General features: G+C 51.9%; 1 protein-coding gene across 1 annotated transcript; it reads left to right on the top strand.

The window, feature by feature from the left end:
• The first annotated feature begins 1320 nt into the window (after window positions 1–1320).
• Window positions 1321–16872, top strand: CLEC20A (C-type lectin domain containing 20A). Its single transcript, XM_054712292.1, has 8 exons — window positions 1321–1360; window positions 3797–4162; window positions 5560–5625; window positions 6562–6927; window positions 7784–7876; window positions 13714–13833; window positions 14608–14693; window positions 16782–16872. Exons 1-8 carry the CDS (start codon window positions 1321–1323, stop codon window positions 16860–16862), a joined length of 1218 nt encoding a protein of 405 aa, XP_054568267.1. The 3' UTR covers window positions 16863–16872.
• Window positions 16873–16967: the final 95 nt, after the last annotated feature.

Here is a 16967-nt window from a genome sequence, read left to right as displayed (position 1 = left end):
TCCTGGGGAGCAGGGCGGTCCTCCTCCCTCATCACCAGCCCCCTCCCCTGCCCTGCATTCAAGAGCGCTGGGTGCCAGACAGGGTCCTAGGTAGGAGTGGGAATCCAAAGAGAATAACAATAGCAAGTCTTCCGAATACAAACCATAACGCAGAGCCTTACTGAGAGGTCTGCTGCCCTTGTTATGGGTGGTCAGGCGCAGTCTCTGTTCTCAGGGAGCTCACAGTCTCTCCAGAGAAAAGAGAACTGGGATTTCAACCCCAGGGTGCCCAGTAGGGCCCTTAAATCAAGAGAGGTGCTCCTGGCGGGGGGTGGTGTTTCCCAGGCCAGGAGGGCCAGCTTCCCTCCTATCCCCAGGGAGTGACCCTCAGAGGCCGAGGCAAACGGGGTTGTGTCCCTGGGACCGAGTCATCGGAGGCCATCGCTGCACAAGAGAACACGGTGGCAGGACGTGACTGCGGAAGCATTACCAGCTCCCGCCTCTGCCTTTCAGAGGGCTGTTTGCTCTTCCCTCTGGGAAGGATGTGAAGGGTGGAGAGCAGGATAAAGAGAGTCTTCCAGGCTGTGGTTTCCAAAAGCTCAGCCCTTAGGGGAACAGAGAGAAGCTGGACACAAACAGGATGCTGGGAGGGAGGGAGAAGGAAAGAGAGAGAGTCTGAGCTGTTCTTGCTTCCCCAGAGAAAGTGCCTTGGTCTCTGGTCTGTGCTTAACTGGGAGCCAAGCCTGGACCTGGGCAGGCCTCTGATCTCACCGAGGTAGGACTTGTGGGGGCCCATTGCCTCCCCACCTTACGCTTGCCAGTGAGTTTGAACTGCTGCCCTGCTGCTTCCCACTATGCCCTGAGCAAGTTATTTCACTTCTCTGAGCCACAACTTTCTCACCTGTGACATGGGGGTCCCAGCCTCCCCGGTGGCTGGTGTGGCTGCTGTGAGGGAGGAGAGTCCAGCAAAGCCTGGCCCACACATACCCATTCCTTCTCCCTCCCCAACACCCCTTTCTCTCCTCCATGGGCCTAACCTGGCCGCCCTCTGCCGCCCACTCCTGCCGCCCCAGAGCCGGCCTCCCCTCATCTCCACTCATCAGTTTCTTGACCCCTGAGGCCATCCCTGCCGCTGGCAGGAGGACACACATCTTCTCCGCTTTCTTCCAGCTGCTCCCCCAGCACCTCACACAGTGGCTGGCAGGCAGTAGGCACCGAGTAAGTATTTGTTTAGTAAAATCTGCAGTTTGGGTAGAAGGAGAGTGGAGGGCAAGGAAGAGGAGACCAGAGGCTCAGGTGCAGTCGCTGCCAGAGGTGAGGAGCCTGCCTTGTGCTGCAGCCATGCTGAGCCTGGGGCTACGAAGCCTGCTCTGCGCAGCAGGTAAGGACCCCGCGTACCCCTCTTCCTCCTCCCCACCCCCCGACACACTGGGCTCCCTGCATGGGTCCCAGAGAAGGGTGCTTGTCCTCTGAGGTTCCCAGGTTTTGAGGCTGAAGGGGAAACAAAGTGGAAAACAATGTTTTTCAACTGTCAGTCAGGCCTGGTGACGGAGGTCTCAGCCTCCTCTCCCCCTGCCCCTGGCTGGGCTCCTCTCCCCCGTCCCTCCCTTTCTGAGGCCCAGGGGCCAGAACCCAGAGCCTGCTGTGCTTCATCTCCTTCCACTCACTCATGTCCTCACGGAGGCATCTGACCAACATGTAGTAATGAAGTGCCTCATAGGTGCGTGGCTTCACAGAGCTCAGGGTCTAGCGGGGGTTAAAGACATTCGGCAAGAAGACAGTAAATAAAATGATTGCAGAATGTGACAAGTGCAGTTAAGGAAATAGTCAGGGTGACAAGAAGGAATATCTTAGAAAGGTCCTTCTGTCCATGAGGGCAGCAGCGAGACCCCCTGGGGCCAGTGCTGAGTCCCAGTGAGAGGCCAGTGACTTGGGCCAGGGTGGCAGTGGGCATGGAAAGAAATGGAAAGTTCATGAAGGCTCAAGATACACATTGGGTAGAGCTGACGGGATTTGCTGTGAGACTGGATGCCAGGAATGGGAGAAAGAGAGGGACCAGCCGTGACTCCTGGGCTGGGGCTGGAGACCCTGGAGGGAGGGAGGGAGCCATGTAATGAGCTGGGGGCACCAGGACGGAGCAGACGGAAGGTGAATCTGTGTGTGTGGACAGAATGACAGCCGGAAGGACACATGCAGGAGTTCAGTGGTGGGAGGCAGAACCTGGGAGGCCCCAGGACACTGCATGAAGCCAGGAGATCAGCGGGGCAGCGGGGTTTTTCATTAGAGCCTAAAATCAATTTGGTGGGCCACCGGCAGTGATTTGAAAAAATTAAACAGATTAGGATAAAACATGGCAAAGTGTCCCTGGCTGGTGTGCTCAGTGGTTAGAGTGTCAGCCCAAAGGGTCATGGTTCAATTTCTGGTAAAGGGAACTACCTGGGTTGCTGATTCTACCCTCGGCACCTGTGGGAAGCAACCAATCAATGTGTCTCTCACATCGATGTTTCTCCCCCGCCCCCCGATTTCTCCATCCACTCTAAAAAAAAAAAAAAAAAAAATCAATGGAAAAACTATCCTCTGGTGAGGATTCCAAGTGATTCACACATCATATGAAAGAATAACTTCTTTCTTTCCTCTGACACAGCGCTTCTCCAATTCTTCTCAGCGACAGGTGGCTTCTGGAACTCTGGTGGGTGTGAGCAGCTTCGTTCCTTTTGGCAAGTGCCTTCCTGGTCCTTTCCCCGTGCCCCCCACACAGGGCACAGGCTGGGCACTCTGTGTGCCAGTTCTTCTGTCTTATCTTCCTCTCCTACGGCATCTGGCTTGAGGCTGGTTCCTTAAGGCCTAGGACCCCCCAAGATCCTGGCCCCAGGCCCTTCATCCCTCTTGACCCCTCTGCACCGAGGGACCTGGGCAGAGTTGCTGGGACCTGGGCAGAGTTGCAAGGGTATGGAGTCAGGAAGCAAGGAAGCGAACACAGAGGTCTTGAGGCTGGTTCCCAGGAGAAGTGTAATTTGCTCATTAGTTCATTCATTCATTTTCAACACATGGAGCCGTTCTGATGTGCTGGCTGCTGAGAGCATGATGAATATGGCTTTTTCATTGCTCCCAAGGTGCCTGGACCTGGTGGAGGAGACAGACAAGCAAAAAGGTCCTTTCCCCGGGGGCTTTTAAAAAATTCTGATGCTGGTCCCGGCACATTCCGATCCTTGCTGTAGGGTGGGCCTGAGCATTCGTGTATTTGAAAGGCTCCCCAGGTGATTCTATGCGCAGCCCCTATTCCGAGCCCCTGACACCTACGTCAGGGCGGTACATGGGATAACTAAGGGCCTGGACCTGGAAACCCCACCCACGGCCCTTGGGTCCTGGCTCTACCCCTTCCCACTGGGTGGGTGGCCAAGTCACTCAACTCTCTGGACTTGGTTTCCTCAGTGGTCAAATAGCACAGGGACACCTGTCCTAGGGGGTTGCTGGAAATCATGAGTGCTCGGTAAACACTATCTACTATTGGTAAGCACTGACAAGGTGCACCGCAGCCCACAGGCAGGGCACCGACCCAGAATGGGGCACAGGGTTGAGTCACTAGCTGGGCAAAGGGAAGGGGGAGGTGAGGGGATTGAGGGAGCGCACAGAGGTGGCCAGTTCTTCTGGGGACGAGAGAGAGCAGCTCGTGCAAAGGCTGAGAGGCAGAGCTATGGGCAACGGGAGGGCCAGCAGCAAGGGACAGAGTGGAAGAGAAGAGGCTGGCTTTGAGAACTCGCGGGGGAGTGGGGTGGGGGTGGAGATGGCCATATGGTGACAGCCTCTCCTGCCCCAGCCCAGGAGCTGGTGAGCGATGGCAAGACATTCTCGAGGGTGGAGGAGAAGCTGAGCTGGATGGACGCCCTGCGGTACTGCCGGGGGCACCACACGGACCTGGCCGACCTGCAGAGCATGAACAGCGTGAGCAGCGTGATGACCCTCTACAGCCTCACCAGCGGCACTCAGGCGTGGATCGGCCTCTTCTACAACGTGCGCATCGGCGGCCTGAGCTGGTCCAGCGGCTCCACCTTCACCACTCCGATGTGGAGCCCGCTGCCCGTCTTCAAGGAGGGCATCTGTGCCACGCTGTACTCCGTGTCCATTATCCCCAGCCTGGGGGCCGCCTCGTGCACAGCTCAGAAGCCCTTCATCTGCTACCACGGTGTGTTCACAGCCACAGTCTGGACACAGTCTTCCTCCCAGGGCCGCTTTTCGCGAGCAAATGAAAGCGAGAGAGCTCAGGTCTTTCCAATTAACTATTACCTTAGCCCCGCTGGCTACATTCCTCAGCCTTAATTTCTCTCTTCTGTCCCTCATTTCCAAGAGTCCGTCAGTGAAATGGGTATAAATCAGGGTAGAGAAAAACTAAAATCTGGAATGTTCCACTTTGTCCCCTCCTTCTGCCAATTAAAGATTTAGGAGAAGAGAAAAAAGAAAGAGAGGAAGAAGGCAGGCAGGTTGGGGATTCATTTGCCTCTGTGCAGAAACTAGCAGAATTCGGTCTCTCCTCTTTTCTTAAAGCACAGGGTGGTTCTGTCTCCTGGGGGAGGGTGGGGAGGAGGGGGAGAGGGAGGCGGAGGGGGGAGGAGGGAGGGGAGGGTGGGGAGTAGTGTAGGCCAGCCACTCTCTGGGGGGCTTCCTGCTTCTGGGAAGAGGGTGGGTGCGGCCAGCTCCTTGGGGCGTCTCTGCAGGAAGTCCCCCATCGTGCTCAATGCACCTGGTACTGGCCATCCTTGCCCTGCGCTGGCCCCTCTGCCCGGGTGGCCCATTCCACTGACCTCTGTCTGAGATCACATGGGCATGGTTAGAGACCAGAGAGCACTTTCCTGGTAACAACGCCAGTTTCTGCTTTTCTCTCAGTCAGTCAAGGCCTGCCCAACTCAATACCACCCCGACCCCTCAAATAGGGGCCCAGAGGACCGACCTGATGAATCCCCAATTCTCCACCATGTTTGTCAGAGAGCCTTGAAATGTAGCCCGCAGTGGCCCAGGTGTGACCCAGGATTCCGGATGCAGTGGGAGTGGTGTGCTGGGATGGGAGCCCCACCAAGGAAGTGTGTATGAGGTGCTTTCTAATACTAAGTCTGGTGTCCAGGGCGCCACCTAGACAAGTCCTGACTCCACCCACTTCTCCTCTCTCTGCGGGCCCACCCACTAGCACACCCCCTCCTCCTGGGGTCTGCCCCACCTACAGTGGGCTCCCTATACAAGGAACTCTTAAACATGTAAATCAGACATTTTGCTTACACACATTCAAACCCATGTGGCCCCTTCCCACCCAAGGACCTGGCCTTTGCCCCAAGGCGGGTTCCTTCTCCTATTCTCTTTGAGAGCAAAGATCCTGCTTATCTTATTTCCACTATATTTCCAGGGCCTAGAATACCATCTGCCACACAGCAGCTCAATACTTTTATAGAATGAATGTCAATAGGAACAAAGGAGTCTGTCTAACTTGAGTTAGGCTTCTCCCAAGTTCAGCGTGGCAGCTCCTGGTGCCTGCAGAGGATCCCCGGCAGCCCACGCCTGCCCCGTAACTTTAGGTCTGTTTCTGTCTTCCAGATCCTCTGGAGAGACACTACAACCTCGAGGAGCCCGTTCTCAGCCTGACCACCACTCCACAGCCAGGTGCAGACCCAGGGGCCTGCCTTCTGCTTGACGGACCCACTGAAACCAGCTGGCAGGGTCGCCGCACCTGGGTCCCCCCACCCCTCCCCCTGGCTCAGGGATCCCTGGCTTTGCTGCCCCCAGGCTGACACCCCTGGGGAGACGGATCCAGTGGGGGAGGTGACTTGGCCAAGGGCCCCAACCAAACAGTGGCAGAGCCCAGGCTGCACCCCAGCTCTTCAGATGCCCCCACCTCCATGGCTCGGGAGTGAGGTGCAGGAGGCACCTCCTCACAGCCCAGGCCTATCCCTCTCGTGGGGGTGGGGGATTTCCCTCTGGATATCACTGCCCTGGTATTAAAAAAATGTCACCCCTTCATGTCTGGTGTAGAGAGATTCTGTGACAAAGGAAATACTAGCACACTCCTCCATCAACCTGTCTTGTGGAGTTGGTTTTCTGCCTGTTATGGAGTATGGCGTTGTGGAGTGAAAATGACAGTTTTCCAAGGTGGGCACACCTGCGTGTGCCCCTTGTCTTGCCAGGCAATATGGCATGAGTTTGGGCAGGTCATCATCTCCCTAAGCCTTTCTTTTCTCCTCTATAAAATGGAGTTAGTAACACCTACTTCTCAGGGTTACAGTGAGGTTTTTAAAAGAGGATGTATCCACCTGCGAAGCTCAGGACTGGTGAGTATTATGTGCATTAAAAATCAGTTCAGACAGGGGAAGTGAGGGAAATGCCAGGCAAATCTTGATGGGCTTCCGTGCACAGGTATGTGTCAGAGTTAGGGGCCCCATTTGAATCTGAGGATGTGACTCCCAATTCCGCAAACAGAGGTGTTTCCTTTCTCAGGTCTCCGTCCGGAATCAATCCCTCGGGTGGTGCCAGACCATGCCCTTTCCAAACTTCCCTTGTTTAGAATCACAGGTGTTCGGTCTTTCTGTTCTTTTCCCCCAGCTGTGGTCCAGATTGGCAGACTGACCTTCAAACGATTTAACCAAGGAATGACATGGCTGTCAGCCCTGCTGTACTGCCGTACCCACCACACAGACCTGGCTGACCTGCAGATGGTGACTGACGAGGCAGGCGTGGAGGCCCTGAAGTCCATCACCAGTGACACCGAGGCCTGGATTGGCCTCTACTTCAACGCGGCCTCTGGGTCTCTAAGCTGGTCCAGCGACTTGGGTGCCAGCATCCCCGCCTGGCTGCAGGTGCCCAAGTTTGGGGCAGGACTGTGTGCGGGGCTCCGCACCTACGTACGCTACACCCCCAGAGTTTATTCAGTGGTCTGCTCTTCCCTGCAACCCTTCATCTGCTTCTATGGTGCGTGGCAGTCCTCCCTGCTGGCCCTTGGTCTGCACGGGATGGGAAATGGGTTTGCTTTGGCAGCAGGAGACACTGAAGATAGACCTAAGGAAGCACTTCTAGTCGGAGGGTAACTGAGTTTTGGAGCAAAGCTTATCTTAATTCTGAGAGCTCTTTAGAGAATGGACCAGGCCCCATCCAGCCTCCGGGCATTCCCAATTAGCAACAGGAATTGGTTATTGGGCAATGAAGTGGTTGAAAGCAGGGGCTTTGGAATCAGATTTTACCACTTGCTAGAAACGAGTCTCCTTTTCATCGGGAAAATATATTTAACAAAATGGTACCAATGACCCGATGACCCGCCTCACAGGATGGCTTTGAGGGCTGAATGAGGGTGCGTATAAAGGACCTCGGAGAGCCCCTGGCACAGAATGAAGCACCCCGCAGATCTGAGCAACTGTCATTGCTATTGTCACTATGAATGCTGCGAGCCAGAGGCCACCCTGGCTGTTTGGATCTTGTGCATAGTTTGCCTCCTCAGCAGCAGGCTTCTTATCTTCTTCCTTCTTTCTTTCTTTTGTAACTGGCTTTATTGTGATAAAATTCACTCTTTTGAAGTGTCTGATTCAATGGGTTTTAGTACATTCACAGGATTGTCCAATCAGCACTACCTAAATTTAGGACATTTTTATCAGCCCCAAAGAAACTCCTTATTGTGTAAGATCAGAAGGGAGGCCTTGCAGGGCTGTTGTGCGGATTGAAGCTGTGGTGGGCACGACTGACTAGGTGTACAATACATGCGTCCTCCCGAGTCTGGCCTGCGACAGACCTGGGAGTGGGGGTCCCCTCACACTCACTCCGTCTTTACCTGCAGACCCCTCTCTTGGACACCGGCAGTCGGCAGCACTCCCCCAGCTTATCCGCACTCCCTCCTCGGAAGTGACCGAGGGGATGACGCCCAGACCAGGTACGCTCCTGTTTTCTGCTCTGTACGGGTGCGTGGCCTAATTCTTGGCTGGATCCTGGGGTCGCCAGGGTCTGGAAGTGGCCTGAAATCGGCAGCACAGGGTGGGTCCCATGGGTCCTCCTCAAGGGCCTGGGAGAGGCCAGAAAAGAGGTGGGCCAACTGGATGGCAACCAAGGGCCACTTACGCACACGGAGAGGGATCTCCCTGGGTCAGCACTCGTCTGGTGAGCTGGGGTCCGGAGGAGGAGGCCTCGGTTACTGTCAACCCCCCTCCTTGAACTGGGCCACTGAACTTGCCCTTCCAGGGCCAGGAGGCCAAGACAGGCTGTGCAGTCAGTCTCTCAGGTGAGGTGACCAGGGCCTGAGACGCTGAGCGGAAAAATCATCAGAGGCCTCTGAGGCTGGATATCCAGAAAGGGACGCACCAGAGAGGTGCCTGTGGAATCCCTTCTAGTTCTGGGAGGGGAGGAGAGGAGAGGTGAGCTGTGGGGACAAGGCTGGGAATGACAGTGACAGTGTTCCTTTAGCATTTTTAAATTCCTGAAGCATCTTCAGAACGATTACTTCGTGTTGCTTCCCAAGCGTTTCGAAGCCAATTAGGATAACGGAGGGCATGGTCCCAGTTCTGCTGGCTTCTTTACAGATTCCTACTTCAGACAAAGATAATACTGCCCTTTTGGAGGACATGGAGAAAAGTAGGGGATTTGCTCCCAGAGCTTCATTCATCCTGGGGACACAGACAAAAGGCAGGGCCCGCTGGGAGAAACTTGTGAAAGGCGGTGGTGACTGTGTAGTCACAGGCATGATGGGGACATGGCAGGGGCCCGTCCCAGCTCCTGGGGGTTTCCAGGAGGAGGAAGTGATTTTGAAGGCAGAGAGTTAGCTTGCAAAGGGGAGTGGAGGTAGACTGGGTGGGGGCTTGCAGGTAGGAGCTGCAGGTGGGTTGGGGGGTACTGGGCGGGGACCCCCAGATCCTGCAGGGGCCCCCTGTGAGCTAAGGAATGTGGCCCTCACAGCACCAGGGCCGGTCTGTGGTCAGATTTGGTTCAGGAGCCGGGAAGAGTGTCTTCTGCTCTCCCTCTAAGCCTTAGAGTCTAAGGTCTCAACTGGCACCCGGCTGCCGCCCAGGCCGCACCCAGCGGGTTCAGGAGGCCCTCCCTGCTTCGCTGTCACAGTGGGTGCGCAGGGCGCGGTGCCAAGGAACCGCAGGGCCGGGGCCACCCTCGGACTCGGGCTTCCTCCCAGCGCCTGGGGCCTTGGCCCCGTCCAGGGCACAGCCCGCCCTGGGCGCTCTTGCCTCCGAGGGCCCGGCGGCTCCCCAGACCCCAGGGGCTGTGGCCCTGAGGGACACCTCTGTCCCCAAGGAAAGGCCCTGGACCCCATGACCTACGGCAGGTCCGTGACTCCGCAGGGGGCAGCCGCGGGGTGGGGGGAGGGGCTGGCTCGGCTCACCCTGCGGTGCCTCAGTTTCCCCCAGGATGGCGGTGCTCTGCGTCGGCCACTTACCTGCCGCCGGTCGCGCGGTTCTGAGCCTCCATGAGCTTTCCGGGCCCAAGACAGCGGCTCGGGGCCTTGGGTTCAGGGAGCCCGCTGGGCGGGAGGAACACCGCGCACTGCGCACCCTGCGCTCTGAGTGCGCAGCCCACGCGGGCCGCTCGCCCGGGGGCTGCTGGGAGCGGCCAGGGCCGGAGCACGTGCCCGCCCGCCCTCGAAGGTGGGGCCTGGGGACCAGCGCCGCCGGCCTCAGGGCCGGGTCTTCCTTTGGGGAGCCCCCGCCCTGGCTTCCACGCCCAGGTGGAGGGGTTGAGGCTGGGCGGGTGGGGCGTGCCGGGCCACCCGCAGGTGATGCTGTCCCCGGAGCCAGCCCCCCGCCCCCCAATCCTCCGTGGGCAATAATTTGGGTGGACGGTCTGGGGGAGAAACACTCTACTTAGATGCAGAAGACTGACTGACGGAATGTTGGCTCTACTACCTACTGTGTGTCCTTAGGCAAGTTTCCTACCCTCTCGGAACTTCGTTTTTCTCATCTTTAGAGGAGGAGCGGGGAAGAAAGGGGGGGGGGAGAATGCCATTGCCATGAGGTAGCTTTCAGTGTCTGGCATCTGGCAGATACTCAAGAAATGGTGGTTATTACCATTTTAACCTCAGTGCTCTAGTGAAATGACTTGTGACTCATTCATCTCCTGCCTCTGTCCTTACCTCATTTTAATCTTATTCATTACAAATGATTGTGAACGATCACAATTAGGAATTCACGGGACTGTGGGATCTCACGGGCAGGGACTGTTTTATGCCTCCGTATCTTCTCCAGGCTTTTGCACACTGGTGGATGATTTAATCCAACAACCACTTCCTGAGTACCTGTTTTGAACAGGCAGTGGACTGTGGATACCAAGACCGGCAGGGCCTCTTCCTGTTTCTGAAAGAGCTTAGCTAACAGGGGCCGAGAGAGACAGCCCGGCAGTTTGGTAGGCGCCGCTCCAGTGTGAACCAGAGCCCTGGCAGGAGAGGGACTTCCACTCTGCCTGGGAAGGTGGTACAGTAGTCCCTCTTATCCAGGGTTTTACTCTCAGTTTGTTACCTGTGGTCAACCACAGTCTGAAAATATGTATTAAATGGAAAATTCCAGAAATGAACAATTCATACGATTTAAACTGTGCATGGTGGTTCTGAATAGCATGATGAAATCTTGGGCTGTCTCACTCTGCCCACACTGTATAGCAGCGATTTTAGTCATCAGTTATTTGTGCCATGAGGTGAAAAAGGTTGAAAATCGCTGCTGTATGGGCTACCTGCCCATTAGACACTTAGTAGCCATCAATTGAAAGAGGGAGGAGAGGGGGAGGGGGAAGGGGAAGGGAGAGGGATTAGCACAAAGTCAATCTCTTACTGTGCCTAACTTATAAATTAAACTTTATCATAGGTATGCATGTATAGGAAAACACGTAAGTGTACATACAGAATTTGATACTATCCATGGTTTCAAGCACCCATGGAAGAAATTGGAACATACACTGAGTGGCCAGATTATTATGATCTTTGAACGCATAATAATCTGACCACTCTGTGTGTGTGTGTGTGTGTGTGTGTTGTGTGTGTGTCTGTGTATTAGAGGCCTGGTGCATGAATTCGTGCATGGGTGGGGTCCAGCCAGCCTGGCCGCGGGGTGGGGGGAGAGGGGGGCCAAGGGGGGGAGGGAGGGGACATGGGCAGTTGGCCGGCCTGCCTGCTGGTCGAACTCCTTGTAGAGGGGACAATTTGCATATTAGCCTTTTATTATATACTAGCGTTCCCGTTGCAGGAAAAATCCTGCAATAGGATTTCCTGCTGCACTCTACCCCGCCTCCGTTCCTCCCTTGTCGCCCTCCCCACCTTCTCCGCCAGCCCGCCTGCTTTTCCCTTTGCCCCCGGCCCCGGCTCCGCTCCTCCCTTGTCACCCGCCCCGCCTTCTCCACCAGCCCGCCTGCTTTTCCCTTCGCCCCCGGCCCTGACTTCGCTCCTCCCTTCTCCTCCCCCCCCCCCCCCCCGGCTTGCTTGCTTCTTCGAAGTTTTACTCCCTTCTGCAGCTCTTGGCTTCTTTCGACGCTGTCTTGATATGCAAATTAGCCGCCATCTTTGTTGGGGTAATTTGCATACTCGTCTTGATTGGTTGGTGGGCGTGGCTTGGCTGATGGGCATGGCTTAGGTGTAGCGAAGGTGCGGTCAATTTGCATATTTGTCTATTATTAGATTAGAGGATATACACTGAGTGGCCAGATTATTATGCATTCAGAGATCATAATAATCTGGCCACTCAGTGTATATCCCCAGGGGTAAGGGGGAATGACTACAATTGGACAAAAGGTAATGGGGGGATTTCATCAGGCAGCAGAGAGCAGAAGGATTTGCATAGGCAAAGGCAGGTAGACGTGAAAGTATGTGGTTTGGAAATGGCCAGCAGTCTGATGTGACCAGATGGAGGTCACATTTTTGGGAAGGCAGTGGCAAGGGGTGAGCGGGAACAAGTAGTCTGGGGCCAAACTCTGAAGGACCTGATCCCGCAGCCAGTGGTGGAACCATCAGAGTGAGCCAAATGCTCAGATCTGTAGTTAATAGAAGCAAGGCAGTTATGATGACATGGGACAATGACTGTGTTAAGATGCTAAAGGAAAAAAGCATGAATCAACATTATCCACACAATACAGTCACACAATGTTGAAAGGAAACATCAACAGATTGGGAGGAGATGTGTGAAAATGTTAACAGTGGTGATATTCAGGGGATGAGATGTGAGTGTTTCTGGATTTTACAGATTTACTCATTTCATTAAAGACATTGACAATTCTTGGGGTGGGGAAGGAAGATGTCATTTGAGGAGGCGGCTGGCCAGGAGTGGAAGGAACCCAGGGCAGGTCTGGAGCAGCAGAATGAGAAGGGACGTGAGGGAAGTGATTTTACATATTATGCAAGTGACATTAACTGAAGAGATAGAAATACAAACACACTTAAAAATGCTCAGCTTTATCACAGAAATGCAAATTAAAAGCAAGCTGTATTTTTTTCAATGAATTTTTTTACTTACCAGTTTGGTAAAGATTTAAAGGGTGATAAAGCTGACGAGAACAGGGGAAAATCAGCGATCTCAGACATTGGGTAGGAAAGTAAACTGGCGCTGCCATCCTGGTGATGCATGTCAGTTTTGAAATGGGCACACCCCTTCCATACAGAAATTCTACCCACGGACATTTATTAAGGAAATAATAGCACAAGGTGTACACATATACCAGTGCACGCATCCTCCACACATGGGGTTGTTGGTTGCAGTACTGTTTATTACATTGAAAAACTGGAGACAATCTAATATCCACTGAAAGCAAGTTGGTGAAATAAGTTTGGGTACATGAAATACTGCACAGCCTTGCCCTAGCTGGTTTGGCTCAGTGGATAGAGCACCGGCCTGTGGATTGAAGGGTCCCAGGTTCGATTCCAGTCAAGGGCACATGCCCAGGATTCAGGCTCGATCCCCAGTGTGGGGCATGCAGGAGGCAACCAATCAATTATTCTCTCTTATCATTGATGTTTCTATCTCTCCCTCTCTGAAATCAATATATATATATATATATATATATATATATATATATATGAATAAGGTAGATTTTTACGCATTCAAATTAAAAAAATTCAAGTTAATAGTGGTTGCCCCTGGGTCATCGGAGGGATACTTTTGCTTAAATACTTAACAGTAATATACCATAAAATCAATATGGTTATTTCCATGTTTGAAATAAAAGATACCAGCAAGGCACTGACAGGACTTTGGTGACTGAACATGAGAGCAAGTGACAGGGAGTAAGGGTGCAGCTGAGGGCACCTGGGGTCCCTGGCTGGTGCCTCAGCAGAGGGGTAACCTTGCAGGGCAGAGGGGGTTGTGGGGAGGCTGAGCTTGGTTCTGAAATATTTTGATAACACGCTTTGATGAAGATGTTGGGGGTCCCTGGATGCCAATGGTGGGGCTCAGTGTGGCTATCAGACATAAGGGGTCGGGGCCTCTTGGGTAGGAACTGCCAAAAGAAAACGTTTGCTACTGAGTAGAAATCTCATAACATTGCACAAGCCCCACACATCCTGTACCAGGGGCACTTGATGAGATGATGGAGTAGCAACTCAAGGGCTGGAACATCAGCCTGCAGGCAAGAGGGCTGGCAGGGGCTCAGCTTCCCACCTGAACTTTTCTGCACCAACTGTGTGCATGGGCAGTGAGGCCCAGGCCTGTCTCCCAGCTCAGGGGCAGTCACCAACCTCAGACTGCCTTGCTACTGGCCATCTTTGCAGTAACTCCTTCATTTCCCCTCCTGCAGCTATGCCCAGTGAAGAAAGTGGCACTGAGATAAGAGATACAACTGCTGCCAAGCCGGCCCAACATGTGAGCACATCTAACTACCTGGAGCCACAAGGAAAACCCCCAGCGCCAGAATCAGGTAACTGCTTCTGGTTACCAAGTTCCCGCTCACTTGTAACAAGTAAGCAGTTCGATGTGGACAGCCACTCCTTCGCACAGATTCCTTGATACCTTCTTATGAGGCAGCGTGAGATGGTGGGAAGGTTCGGAACAGCAGCAGGAGGAACAAGGGTGAGGATCCTAGTTAGCTCCCTGACGGCTGTGAAAGCTTAGTGAGCCTTTTCCTCACTGTGGAATCTCTCATTTCTCACCTGCAAAAGGGGTGGAGTTAAAAACTACCCTGCCTACATCACAGTGAAATAATTATGTACTTCATAAACCATAAAGTGCTATACAAATATAAAGTAGTCTTACTATGAGCTGGTAGTTCTGTGATGATTACAGTGGCCCACGGCCGAAGGCTGAGCTTGTTTGTAGGCTTAGACAACTTAGTTTTCTGGGGCAGAGTGGGTCTTTACGAATGTGGGCTCAGGGAGGGGGTGTATATTTCCAGCAGCTACTTAATAGAGTTATTAAGAGGAAGGTGGGAAATACAGAATGGAAAATAACTGCCTGATGTGTGAGGAGGGCCAGTGTTACCCTACGACATAAGACTCTTTCAGCCACTGTTGGTTGGTCCTAATTGTGGCCAAGCATTCTCCTGTTCAGTAGGCTCTTTCCTCTCCCTTTTTGAAACCCTAAATCACATGTGCCATCTGTGGTGTCCAGTGTGCACTCTGACTACTAAGAACTTGAAGTTTTCAAATGGCAGTAAGATAATTTCCCCTGAACCAGGTAGCCCTTTCTTTTTCAGAGCAATTCTTTGGAATCCTGAAAGCAGATTTTACCATCCCAGCTCTGATGGACTTAGAAGATATGAAAGACCAATTTTTGAGTGAGGTGAGATTTCTGCCCACTTCTAATTTTGACCAGATGACTTGACAATGCAAGGCAATACTGTCAAAACCAATATAGGGAGAGAGAAAGCTTTGAAAAATTCGCTCATCTGTTCCCATTGCTATCAATTTGGCTCATGGTGACAGGTTGGCTCATATTCCGAGATCTTTTCAGATCTTTTTTGTAACTTTTGCCAACAAATTTAGAGAGAGAGAGAGAGAGAGAGAGAGAGAGAGAGAGAGAGAGAGAGAGAGAGAGAGAGAGAGAGAGAGAGAGAACCCCTAGCGGGTTTGGCTCAGTGGATAGAGCATCAGCCTTTGGACTGAAGGGTCCCCGGTTCAATTCCAGTCAAGGGCACATACCTCGGTTGCAGGCTTGATCCCAGGCCCTGCTTGGGGTGTGTGCAGAGGCAACCAATTTATGTGTCTTTGTCACATCAATGTTTCTCTCTGTCTCTCCCTCTCTCTTACACTCTCTTAAAAATTCTCAGGTGAGGATTAATACACACACACACACACACACACCAAATTAAGGCAGCATAGTCAGAAGGACCTGAATTTGGGTCTTGGCTTCCTGGTTAATTGTGGTGACCTTAGGCAAGTAACTTAGTTCTTCTGAGTCTTAGTTTCCTCATAAGTTAGTACCTAACTCATATGGTTGGTATTAGATTAAATGAAATATTCCAAGTGCTTAGCAAATTGGCACATAGTAAGTGCTCAATAAACATTAACTTTAACTATTATTATCAATATTATTATTGTTCTAAATATACATTTCTTCCAGGAGTTTTTTCTCCTTGTTCTTTTAAAGTACTAGTATGTGAGAGATGGCAGATTGTCAAGAGGAAGAATTATTCCTACATATTGTGACAAAAGCCTCAAGCTGATTTCGAATTTGGCCTAAGGGCACATATTTCAGTTATATCAGATAATCATATAATGTCAGAGCCAGAGAGCTCATTATGGGTCATCCAGCCCAAACTATAACTTTACAGACGGGCATGTATCTTGTAGATTATTGCAATTTACTCACAGGCCAAAGAAAGAACACCTAGGCAATTTATTCTAAAATCTTGCAAACTCAGGTTTCTAGAAAGAATTATGGTGTGTGTGTGTGTGTGTGTGTCTGCCAGGGAACGGGGAGGGGTCTGGCGAGCTTTTAGTGCATTTTGCTATTGAAGAAAGAACAGGTACAAAAGATGCAATTTCAGCATCTGATACATTTTTTTCTTTTTTTTTAGTAAAAGTCCAAGTAACTTAAGACTGCAGAGTTGAATATCAGCTCTATAAATGTCAAGGTTTTTTTTTTTTTTTTTTTTTGGGTGGGGGAGGTTTGAGGGTAGGGAGACCAAACTAGAAGCAATCTACCTTCTGTCTTAAATTAAATCCAATAATAGGAAGATTGGGGTCCAAATGGAGAATTCCATCTTCTGGCCACCTTAGTTGGAATGTATCTATTCCATATTAATGGAGAGAATGTCTGTCTCGCAGATTTAAAGGATGGGATTGGTAAGGACAAGGTGTGTGTGAGAAAGGTAGAATATATATCATTAGTTTTAGCAGCGTAGAAAATTCCACATAGAAGACAAACACCTGTAGCTGACTTATCCCAGTTCCAGGGACACAGACAGAGAAACATTGTCACAGACACTCACACACTGTCCTCAGAGCTTGATAGGGACTAGTGGTTGTTAACCCTGCTGAGGTTAGAATCCCTGGGGAAGTTAAAGAAAAGCATGGCCCCAGTCCTCAGAGACAGTCTATGGAAATGTTCAGTGGAGGAACTCAAAGGCAGCCCTGCTGTGTTTTGTGTTTTTTTTTAAGTTCTGCAGTGATTCTGATGAACAGTCCCAGTTGAGAAGCACTGATTAAGTCATTTGTTTTAGCCTCCTTTACCATCAAACTTTCTTTGTTGGCTGGGGTGTTGGAAAGGGCCTAACAAACCGATTTATGTACCTTCCCATTGGTGACAGTGCTAATGACAAAGGCAGGCAGCTGGAGGGAGGCTGAGAGAAATGAAGGGTATAAGTGGACAGTTTAGGATAGAGACGACAAGACAGTATTAACAGTTTTTCTCTTTTTGATGTTTCAGATCCATGAAGTCTTAAAGCAAACGTTAGGTGATGAGCAATTCAGATTGAAATGGGTTGGCTTTGAAGTAAATAAAAAATAGCTCATGTCTACTGATCTGCAGTCTCCTTTTCACACAGTCTTCTCTGGGTTTTGAGTACATTTTCACTTTTTAATTCCAAGGAGTTTAGAATGAGAAATAACTCCA

Source organism: Eptesicus fuscus, chromosome 22 (assembly GCF_027574615.1).
Source record: "Eptesicus fuscus isolate TK198812 chromosome 22, DD_ASM_mEF_20220401, whole genome shotgun sequence".
NCBI lineage: Eukaryota > Metazoa > Chordata > Mammalia > Chiroptera > Vespertilionidae > Eptesicus > Eptesicus fuscus.
Note: the sequence above shows the minus strand (reverse complement) of the source record. Positions and strands in the feature narration are given on the sequence as shown.

Bases quoted from the DNA above. Each gene is read 5' to 3' on its own strand.
- CLEC20A (XM_054712292.1), top strand. From the start codon at position 1,321: ATGCTGAGCCTGGGGCTACGAAGCCTGCTCTGCGCAGCAG. The intron at 4,163-5,559 runs GTGTGTTCACAG...TCTGTCTTCCAG, and splicing joins GCCCTTCATCTGCTACCACG to ATCCTCTGGAGAGACACTAC. The intron at 13,834-14,607 runs GTAACTGCTTCT...TTTCTTTTTCAG, and splicing joins ACCCCCAGCGCCAGAATCAG to AGCAATTCTTTGGAATCCTG.